We start from the raw sequence: 12,291 nt of genomic DNA, 5'->3' as shown, positions 1-12,291 counted from the left end.
AACCTATTTTCACTATGCCACTCTGCCCCAAAAAGAATGCTTGGCTTCCATAGTCCTGTACAGTACCTCTCCTTCCACAAGTCCTCCCTATAGATGACATTCAATAAACTCTTGCTGAACGATTAACTGATTAATTCAACCTTCTCTGTCCCAATGCAACTATTTAGACCTCCCTTACAACAAAACAAAGAATAATCTTTCTGCAGATGCTCAATACACAGCAATTTCACTCCCATCACTTGATCAGGTTTATAAAATGGACATATTCTGATTGACAGCAAAATCATCTAACGTGGCCTTAACCCCCAGTGCCTTATACTTCTCCTTACTTGCTCCCTTACTCCTAGAAAAGCAATTATTTATTGAGAACCTACTATGAACTGAACACCATTCTAAGTGTCAGGAATACAAAACTGAATAAGATGAGGTCTCTTCCTTCAAAGATGTCTCCATCTTGTAGGGAAACACAATCTGGTAAATTAATGATTGAAGTGGAGTGAGGGTGCCTGGGATCTCAAAGAAGAGGGCAAGGAGCCCAACCGGAGAGTCACGAAGTCTCCCAGAGGGGAGAACACTTAAAATGGGTTTTAAAGCATCAGTGGATATTAGTAAGTAAAGAAAGAAGAAGCGCAGGAGAACAGCATGGAAGGCAGAGATGCATGAATGTTAGGAAGTACGATTAGTTCCATAAACTGAAAAGAAGGTATGAAGTGAAGTGATGAAAAACAAGGCTAGAGTAGCAGAGAAGGGCCAGATAAAAAAGAACATTGTTTGCTGAGCTAAGGAATTTGCAGTTTACCCCAAAATGCAAATTTAAAGGATTTTCAGCTGAGGCATGTCATAATAGACTTACACTTTGGAAAGAATACTCAGTATTTATTGAATGAATGACAAATGAAATATGAATGGACTGGAAATGGACTGGGCTGAAAGTAAGCAGACTAGTTAGGAGAACTGCAATTACTAATACCAGAAGACTCTCTACTAGTGACAAGAATAGCCCCCTGGGGGGACAGCAATATTTAAGGGACAAGCCAAAGACTCTGAGCCACACTGCGGAGAGGAACATGAACAACTAAGACAAAGACAATGAAGAAAGCGAAATGACATCACAGAAGCCTAAGGAGAAGAGATTGCGGGGAAAAGGAAGCAGTAGTGTCAAAGGACAAAGTTGTTAAACACCAAATGAAGGCGATCTGACATTAAAAGGCGAGCAGGGAGCCTTACTGATGGAGTTTCCGTGGAGTGACAGGAGTAGCCAGACACCAGGGAAACGAGGAGTAAACAAACACTGAGGAAGTGATTGCAAAGGGCAGAGTGGCTACCTCTGAGCTGAGCTGCGATGGAAAGAAGACAGATAAAACGGAAGCTAGGGAGAAAATGGCTCTAATTTATATACATATATATATATAAGTCTCTGAGTATATACATGTATATATATATACATGTGTATATATATATATATATATACACTTCTATTTCATGTATATATATATATACGTGTGTGTGTGTGTGTGTGTGTGTGTGTGTGTGTATATATATATATATATATATATATATATATATGAAATAGGAGTGATTTGAACTTTTTACGTCCAAAAAAAGGCAGGGGGGTAATAGACCAGAGGTTAAAGATACAGGAGAGAGAGAAAAAATGACTGCTAGAACAATCCCGAGCAGGGGGCGGTGTGGAATCCAGGGTACGGGTAAAGAAAGAAGTTCAGGAGAATGCAAGAGGGACCTCTTCCTGTGGGAAAACTGGAAAGAGTAGGGCAAATGGAAGTGATTTATCAACTTTCACCATGAAATACAAAGCAAAATCACTGCTGAGACTGATGAAGGAAGCGTTGGTGCGAGGAAAGGAGGAAACGGGGAGAGGAAACAGTCACGCAGCACAAAGAAAAAATGCCAAGCGATATCACAGATCCACCCAAAGCCCTTCCAGGACTCAGATTAACAGGTGAAGAGGTGAAAAAGGAAGAACTGCATGTTCAGTTGAAAAGAGTGGTGCAAATAAAAATAAGGGAGGAAACTACAGGTAGATAAGGCATGAGGCAAAAGGGAAGGGATCCGGCAATACCTCAACAAAAGGACAATTAATGTCGGAAAAGCCACATCTACTTGTATACCAAGTTCTTAAAAACTCAGAAAATCTCAGAAAGTATGAAGAAACGCGATATGTAAAGCACAACTTTGGGCAATAGTCTGAACACATAGTACATTAGCAATTTGTAACACACTCAACCAATTTTGCGATCCAGATCTGTGTTTCTAATATCAACTTTGATGTTGTTGCTTTCCAAAATAACCACTGAAGTAAAAATGTTTGAAAATCAAATTACTGACACCTTAAAGTAGGTTCTGTTAACAACTTACAGAATTATACCATATACCGCAAGTCCCCAATAGATAAATTTCACCACTATATGTACACATTTTCCTAAACCAACAAACAAGATTTCCAAAAGCCATTTATAGGCGCTAAGGAAGAAGTAGTACTACATCAGTTTAACCTGTAAAAATGAAAAAGATAAAACTATGCCAGATACCACTTTGATTATAGCATAAGCCACATGAAACGTCAATACATAAAATGAAGCTAAAGAACAATACCCCTATTATAAGTGTTTTTAAATAAATCAAAGAGATGAAAGAGTATACAGCCAACTAAATAAAGCATCCCCAAATCACTTTCCTTTCTTTATAATTATTCATTTTTTTAACTTCTTATTTTATATTGGGGTACAGCTGATTAACAATTTTGTAATAGTTTCAGGTGCACAGCAAATCTTTATAATTATTCTTGATCACTAAAACAGAAATCAGGATGTCTAGGAATTATAATTAGACTTAAAAAAATCATATTTCAGAAAGTGCTAACTTTGTTTTTGTTTTTAACAGACTTTCTTTTTTAGAGCAGTTTTAGGTTGACAGCAAAAATGAGCAGAAAGTACAGAGATTCCCCACATCACCCCGGTCCCCACACATGCACAGCCTCCCCCGTTACCAACATCCCCCAGCAGGGTAGCACCTTTGTTACAATCAGTGAACCTATACTGACACACCATTATCACTCAGTGTTCACAGTTTACATTAGGGTTCACTCTTGGTGTTTACTTTCTGTGTGTTTGGACCAAAGTAGACTGACAGGTATCCATCATTATGGTATCATACAGAGTATTTTCACTGCCTTAAAAATTCTCTGTGTTCCATCTATTCATCTCTCTACCACCAACCCCTGGCAATCACCGATCTTTTTACTGTTTCCATCATTTTTCTTTTTCCAGAATGTCACATGATGGGAATCAAACAGTATATAGCCTTCTCAGACTGGTTTCGTTAACTTAGTAATATGCATTTAAGGTTCCTCCACACCTTTTCATGGTTTGATTGCTCATTTCTTTTCTGGAGTTCAGTAATATTCCATTGTGTGGATGTACCACTGTTTATTAATCCATTTGCCCACTGAAAGACATCTTGATTCATCAATTGTAACTAACATACCACTCAAATGCAAGATGTTAATAATAGGGATAACTAGTGGGTAGGGCAGAAAGTGAGGGGAATATATGGGAACTCTGTACTTTCTACTCAATTTTTCTATAAACCTAAAGCTCCTCTAAAAAATAAAGTATTAATAAAATAAAGAAAGAAATGTAAAAAATGATAATTTATTTTACATTCCAGTATAGGCCTTTTTCTTTTTGTTAGTGCTATTTTTTAAAAACCTGAATAAATATTTTGTAACCCAAATTTCAGTCATTAAACACTAAAACTGGTATTGGCAGAAAACGAAACACATAGATCAATAAAGCAGAATTAAAAGTCTAAAAATAAACCCACATATATATGGACAACTAATTTCTGGCAAAGGAGCAAAGAACACACAATGGAGAGAGGACAGTCTCTCCAATATATGGTGTTGGAAAAACTGGACAGCTACATGCAAAAGAATGAAACTAGACCACTATTTCACATCATGCACAAAAATCAATTCCAAACGGATTAAAGACTTGAGTAAGACCTGAAACTCTAAGACTCCTAGAAGAAAACATAGGCAGTACGCTCTTTGACATCATTCTAGCAATATCTTTCTGGATCTGTCTCCTCAGGCAAGGGAAACAAAAGCAAAGATAAACAAGTGGGACTATATCAAACTAACAAGCCTCTGCGCAACAAAGGGAACCATCGACAAAATGAAAATACAACCTACCAAATGGAAGAGGATATTTGAAAATCATGTATCTGATAAAGGGTTAATTTCCAAAATATATAAAGAACTCAAACAGATCAACAACACAAAAAACAAATACCCAATTAAAATATAGGCAGAGAAACACAAAACACCCCGAATAGCCAAAGCAATCTCGAGAAAGAAAAACAGAGCCGGAGGAAGCAGGCTTCCGGACTTCAGACTATACTACAAAGCTACAGTAATCAAGACAGTATGGTACTGGCACAAAAACAGAATTATAGATCAATGGAACAGAATAGAAAGTCCAGAGATAGATCCACGCACATATGGTCACCTTATTTTTGATAAAAGAGACAAGAATATACAATGGAGAAAAGACAGCCTCTTCAATAAGTGCTGCTGGGAAAACTGGACAGCTACATATGAAAGAAAGAAATTAGAACACTCCCCAACACCATACACAAAAATAAACTCAAAATGGATTAAAGACCTAAATGTAAGGCCAGACTCTATAAAATTCTTAGAGGAAAACATAGGCAAACACTCTATGACATAAATCACAGCAAGATACTTTCTGACCCACCTCCTAGAGAAATGGAAATAAAACCAAAAATAAACAAATGGGACCTAATTAAACTTAAAAGCTTTTTGCACAGCAAAGGAAACCATAAACAAGACAAAAAGATAACCCTCAGAATGGGAGAAAATATTTGCAAATGAAGCAACTTACAAAGGATTAATCTCCAAAATTTACAAGCAGCTCATGCAGCTCCATATCAAAAAAACAAACAACCCAATCCAAAAATGGGCAGAAGACCTAAATAGACATTTCTCCAAAGAAGATATACAGATGGCCAAGAAACACATGAAAGGATGCTCAACGTCACTAATCATTAGAGAAATGCAAATCAAAACTACAGTGAGGTATCACCTCACACCAGTCAGAATGGCCATCATCAAAAAATCTACAAACAACAAATGCTGGAGAGGGTGTGGAGAAAAGGGAACCCTCCTGCACTGTTGGTGGGAATGTAAATTGATACAGCCACTATGGAGAACAGTATGGAGGGTCCTTAAAAAACTAAAAATAGAACTACCATACGACCCAGCAATCCCACTACTGGGCATATACCCTGAGAAAACCATAATTCAAAAAGAGTCATGTACCACAATGTTCATTGCAGCTCTATTTACAATAGCCAGGACATGGAAGCGACCTAAGTGTCCATCGACAGATGAATGGATAAAGAAGATGTGGCACATATATACAATGGAATATTACTCAGCCATAAAAAGAAACGAAATTGAGTTATTTGTAGTGAGGTGGATGGACCTAGAGTCTGTCATACAGAGTAAAGTAAGTCAGAAAGAGAAAAACAAATACCATATGCTAACACATATATATGAAATCTAAAACAAAAACAAAAAATGGTTCTGAAGAACCTAGGGACAGGACAGGAATAAAGACACAGACGTAGAGAATGGACTTGAGGACACGGGGAGGGGGAAGGGTAAGCTGGGACGAAGTGAGAGAGTGGCATGGACATATATACACTACCAAATGTAAAACAGATAGCTAGTGGGAATCAGCCACACAGCACAGGGAGATTAGCTCGGTGCTTTGTGACCACCTAGAGGGGTGGGATATGGAGGGAGGGTGGGAGGGAAACGCAAGAGGGAGAAGATATGGGGATATATGTATATGAATAGCTGATTCATTTTGTTATAAAGCAGAAACTAACACACCATTGTAAAGCAATTATACTCCAATAAAGATGTTAAAAAAAAAAAAGAAACTAGAAATCCTATACAGCTTCAGAGTTGTTGTCAGTGAGGAATTTCAGAAATGCATTTTGCTTTTTTCATATGTCCTATGGTCATAAAACAATTCCTAGGGGCTTATGGGCTCCCATTTGCTGATTCCAATGCTTAATGTATTGTGTGAGGCAACATAGCTATTCTAGATTTTTTTCAGAGCAGGGGATGCAAAGTTTTCTAAAGAGCCAGACAGTGAATATTTTAGACTTATGAGCCCTGTCACACTTGTTCAACTCTGCCACTGTAACAGAAAATCAACACAGGCCATACTTAAATGAATGGGTGTGGCTGTGTTACAATAAAACTGTACTAACAAAAGGAAGCACTGACAAACCTTGCTTTTGATTATGATTGAGGCGGTTTTTTTTCTTTGTGCTATGCTGACTACCCAGGTTCCGTTGAGTAAAGTGATTTCTGAACTGCTCCCACTTATTTTTCCTTCTTAAGAATCAGATAAGGACAGGAGGATCTCAAATATTATTGTGCAGTGGTTATCTTTTTATCACTTACTTTCACGCTTGAGTAACCTGAAGCTAGTGTGGTAAAGGTACTCCTAGATTCTAAGCATGTATCTCTGTCTTCAAAGCTCATGTTCTTTCCTTCGGGCATGTGAAAATTTTTTGGAGGCTTCTACAATCTGTCTTTTTGCTCTTGGAGTTTCTGCAACTGCAGATAACCTATCTGACGGTCCCTTGCTACATTCTGGCCTTAGGTCAACTCATTTCTATGAAGAAGTTAACAAGTGATATCATTTGCTGATACACATGTGAGTATGTCCTCTTATTAAAAGGAGACTCCCAAAACTGAAATGTCTTGAACAGACAGAGAAGTACATTTCTAATTGTATACTGAATATACCATGTTAAAAAGTAGACAAGAGATTTTAGGAAAAGGCTACCTATCTAATCACACTTTGTATGTCTTCTTTATCTACTCACAAGGCAAAGTTTGAAAATATCATTCTTCTCTTTTCCCTCTGTCATATTTGAGTTCCTGGAATTGGCAAAACGTAACCATGAGTGCCTGAGGCAGCTTCCTCCCAATGTGCCCTACGTGTTCTCCGTCTCCACTGCCTTTGGAAACTGGAGGTGACTCAGCACTGAAGAATCTTACTGACTCTTTGCATGACTTTGGCATAAGAAAAAGTGCACATTCCTCTGTCTACCCCTAGTTGAGCTTATGAACAGGGACTCTGGATCCAGTCTACCTGGGTTCAAATCCTAGCACCCTTACATGCTAGGTCTGTGACCCTGAATGACTTTTTCTTTTTTCAACATTTTCATGCCTCAGTGTGAGTATATATGATGGGAATAGGAAAGCACTAATCTCCTAGGGTGACAAGGATTAAAGGAAATCACATATGTAAAGTACCTATAACAGTGCACGACAGGATGTGAGCACCGCATGGAATATTAGTTGCTATCATAATCATTATCATCAACACCTCTTTTCAAAACTTCTCCATAAATGCTTTCGCCTGTTATTTGTCAGATTATCTGTCCTTTCCTTAGTCTTCTACCAACATTTCTCTTTGTATCTTTATTAAAGAACTTAAAAAGTTATGTTTAATAGTATATGACTTGAATGCTTGCCACTCCCATAAAATTCAGTGTCTTAGGACAGAAGTCATAATGCTCTCTTCCTCACCTCTTTTATCACAGGGCCTTAGAATGATGTTTTCTCATATACTGTACATCAGCTAAGTGTGAAATAAATAAGAATGCAGGAACCCTCTTGCACTGTTGGTGGGAATGTAAATTGATACAGCCACTATGGAGAACAGTATGGAGGTTCCTTAAAAAGCTAAAAATAGAATTACCATATGACCCAGCAATCCCACTACTGGGCATATACCCAGAGAAAAACATAATTCAGAAAGACACATGCACCCCAATGTTCACTGCAGCAATATTTACAATAGCCAGGTCATGGAAGCAACCTAAATGCCCGTCAACAGATGAATGGATAAAGATGTAGTACATAAATACAATGGAATATTACTCAGCCATAAAAAGGAATGAAATCAGGTCATTTGTAGAGACGTGGATGGATCTAGAGACTGTCATACAGAATGAAGTAAGTCAGAAAGAGAAAAACAAATATCATATATTAATGCATATATATGGAACCTAGAAAAATGGTAGAGATGAACCAGTCTGCAGGGCAGAAATAGAGACACCGATGTAGAGAACAAACGTATGGACACCAAGCGGGGGAAAGTGGCGGGGGAGGAGGGGGTGGGATGAATTGGGAGATTGGGGTTGACATATATATACACTAATATGTATAAAATAGATAAGTAGTAAGAACCTGCTGTATAAAAAAAATGAAATTCAAAAATTCAAAAAATAAAAAATACAGGCAGAGGAGCTGAATAGACATTTTTCCAAAGAAGACATACAAAGGGCCAACAGGCATATGAAAAGATGTCCAATATCACTAATAATTAGGAAAATGCAAATCAAAACCACAATGAGATATCACCTCTTGCTCGTTACAATGGCTACTATCAAAAAGGCAAGAAATAACAAGTGTTGTATCTAGAAGTTCAGCTAAAAACTACAAAGTGCTCAGACAAAACTGATCCAAACAGAATCCCTTCTCTTGTTAGCCAGAGACAATAGTAAACTACATGTGTTTGTAACCACCTATAAATCAAATGATGCCATCGATCTTAAGAGATGTCTGCTACACAGTATACAACCTACATGTGCCTGTACAAACTACCAAAAATGTACCTCTTTGACTCACTTAAGAGCTTTCTTCATCAATTATTTACAGGTGAGTTTCTCCTGAATCAGCGAAGTAATAAATAATGCCTTTGCTTAACGTGACAGATATGAACTGGTCATTTCCAGATGTGTGATACTGGTCTCAGACTACAGTTCTCAATGGGAGCAGAACTGTCCACCAGGAGGCGCTCCGAAAATCGGAGGAAGCATTTCTGTCTTTCCCAAGTATTAGTGGAACTTACTAACATTCAAGGGTGGAAGCCAGGGATGACAGACATTCCACAGTGTGCAAGGCAGTCCCACACAACCACCTTGTCCTAATCCCTGCCTACCTTCAAATACCCTGAAAAAAATATTTACCATGAGTTGTTCACATCCCAGACAGCAATTTGTAGTGTTTAATTCAATAAACCTCAATCTGTCTGCAATGTCAGCTACCTTGTTCAAAGTGATTTCTCACTGACTTTAGTCACTTTTTTAGTGTACTCATGACCATGCGTTTACATATTTTATTTATCCCATATACCATAGTTAAGTCATTATATTAATTTTTTGGAAATTATTTCTGTAAATATGGTATGCCCATGATTTTCACATCAGGATAATAAGGAAGTATTACAAAATATTTGCTACAGAAAAAATACAATGGGTCTGAGAATTGAGATCCACTCTTTTGGATTAATTTATCTGGCTTTCAGTCATTAAGATTTGTGTAATTGTCCATTTTTATATGGACTCTATAAGAAATACTATGCAGAGACCTGTATTTTGTCTGGCTCTGCTACTATGTGTCCCTGAGCAAGCTGTTCACTTTCTTTTCTGTGGACCTTAGTTTGTCTATCTATAACATAGAGAATTAGACTGGATCCCCTCCAGAGATTCTTTTCATTCTGGTATCTTAGAATTCTAAACATTTTCAAATGTCCTTAGCCATCTTCAAAAACCTGAAAAGTCAATTATAAATATTCTTGGCCATCCTCTGAAAAGTTTGATCTATAATATTCCCATCAGCTCCAGCAAATAATTTGTCAATTCTATGAATACTAAAAATAGAAATTAGATTAAGCAGAAATTCAAGAAGGCTATCAAATGCAGACACAGGGCTGTGCCAGGTACACTAGGCAGAAATTTAAACAAGGGGGTTTATTCCTTCCTGCAATACAGCTGTTCATCAGACTTTCTGAAATCACCCTTCCTGACAAATGAAAAACTGATTGTCGGACAGGAAGCCCAAAGCCAAAACTGCAAGTAGAATGAAAAAGACACCCACTGGCCGGACCCTGAATGAGATTTCAGACAAGATAGGGCGTGTTCAGGGTGGTATAGCCATAGACCTGAATGAGATTTCAAAGGCCATTCTGCCATTCTTTGCTCCGAATTGCCAACTTCTGTTCTCTAGGATGAAGACAACTTTTGCTTACATTTGCAGAGAACTCAATTGGAAGAATTTTTAATGTTCTGTCCTGTATATTTTATTTTTTATCACTGACTCCAGTGTAAGAACTCACCCCCTGAAAAAACCAAAGTACAGAAAAGGTAGGTAGCAGGTCCAGAGTCACCAGGTCTATTAGCAGAGGAGTCCAGATTCCTATTTAGATCTCCTAAGCTACAATACAACCCTCATCTCTCTCTTCTACACCCCCCTCTGATGAAGCTGTTACACATCTCAGTAAAGGCACATGGGAACTGAGGGAAATTAGGCTTGGACTTCAGGAAAGTGTTAGAAACAGACCCTCAAACAGGGTTCCTGGAAAGCAAAATAACAACCCACTGCATTCATGCAATGTAACAGGGGACTAATCAAGCATTTCTATGTTGATACAATCTTTTGACTTAAAATGGTATTAAGCCTGTTAAGCATGTATGTAACATCTGGATCAGTATGTACATATTTTGTAGCTTACATTTTAAAGAAAGGTTTTGAACAGCTTTTGTTATATGTATTTGCTCTTTAGGAATCCAAAAAAAAAAAAAAACCACAAACGCTTCTGAAGCAAAGAATAAATGAATGAAAGTAATAAAAAATTTTCATTTCATCCCTTGCAAACTAGTAATATATACAGGATCCCTGGCACTGCTGTCAGCAGCCAAAACATGCACTGAATGCTAAGGATCTGACTCAGCACTGCCGGCCTCACCTGCAGAGCATAATGCTCTATTTCCTCCGCTCTGCTCTGATACCAGTCCATAACCTTCTCTACTGTAAGCTGGGATGTCCTGTACCTCAGCAACTCAGGCTGTGCAGCGTACAAGAACTCACTTTCATCTGGGAGACTCGGCTCAATCACCATTCTGCAAAGCACAAAAAGAACAATTAATAACTGATTGAAATGCTAGGGGAAATTATAATTTTGTGAAAGACAGAGAGGGAGACAGAGACAGAGATGTGGAGAGAGCAGTTACTGAGACTGCACACTTACAAGATAAATGGGAAATTTGGGGGATGCTTAATTTAGTTTCCTATTAGTTTTCACAATTTAAAAAAATCAGAATAGACAATAAATCAAAAAAACTATGCCACAAATCAATCAAATAAGTATTAAATAAAATCAGAATCACCCAGGGTAGCTTTAAAATGCACATGGCTGGGTAACTGCCACAGGTCTACTAAGTCACAATGACCTGTGATGCCAGCCAGGCCTAGTTTAGTAAAAAACACCCCCAGGTGATTCTGATCCAAATATAAATTAAGAAGTCTTGTTTTCCACATTCATAAAAATAAGAGGAAATATGCCTTATTTTTGTTGATAATATAACTTCAGTAGGTATCAGCAACATAGTAATGCACTGCAATTTGCAAAATAAGGAACTACTCTATACTACGTGCCATCAGGAGTGAAAAAGAAACGACATCAAGAGGAAGATACCCGGGGAAAACCTCACAGGGATCACAAATTATGAGGAGTTTTTACGAGGACAATCCTGGCCAATTGCCTTCAATGGTTAAGAACTAAAAAAATAAATCAATAAGTAAAAAGAAATAAAAATTAACTTAATGTAAGATATTTCAGATAGAAATAGGGGGAAAGACCGTGTTCCCTTAGGGATATTCATTCATCTAAAGTAAGTCAGTAAAGGACAAGTGGTATAATTATTACTATTACAAGGCAATGGGCTTCAGTCAGAACTGAGGTGCAATTCCTTCACTGAAAGCTGTGAAACCTTGCATAAATTAGTTAAAACTCATCTAAGATTCATTTTGCTCATATCAAAAATGGGAATAATACCATGCAAGAATATTCAAAATAATATAGATAAAGTACGCAGAGAATGCTGTCTGGCCCGGAGCAGGTACTTAATTTTTACTTACAGGTATTATTTCCATTGGAATTACTAGCAGTTATAATATATGACCAGACTCAAAGCTGACAAATATTTGGGTGTTTAATCAACATGACTTAGACAACCTACTGTGCTTACAACTGGTAGTCCTTTACTTAACTAGACTCACAACCGTCATTAACATTCTGACCACAGTGATTCTTCCCCATCACTGCCACATAAAAGTCACATCCCTTCCCCTGAAATCTTCCCATTTCAGGGAAA

At 37.7% G+C, this 12,291-nt stretch overlaps 1 protein-coding gene across 1 annotated transcript in view; it reads right to left on the bottom strand.

Annotated features, from left to right (window-relative positions):
* The window catches only part of NBAS (NBAS subunit of NRZ tethering complex), a 336,980-nt gene that overhangs the window by 196,831 nt on the left and 127,858 nt on the right, over window positions 1-12,291 (bottom strand). The window contains exon 23 of the mRNA XM_060168734.1: window positions 10,884-11,037. Coding sequence (XP_060024717.1) covers window positions 10,884-11,037 — 154 coding nt within the window. The remainder of the gene's footprint in view (window positions 1-10,883; window positions 11,038-12,291) is intronic.

This window comes from Lagenorhynchus albirostris, chromosome 13 (genome assembly GCF_949774975.1).
Source record: "Lagenorhynchus albirostris chromosome 13, mLagAlb1.1, whole genome shotgun sequence".
NCBI lineage: Eukaryota > Metazoa > Chordata > Mammalia > Artiodactyla > Delphinidae > Lagenorhynchus > Lagenorhynchus albirostris.
The sequence above is the reverse complement of the archived record's forward strand: the minus strand, read 5'-3'. Positions and strand labels throughout refer to the sequence as shown.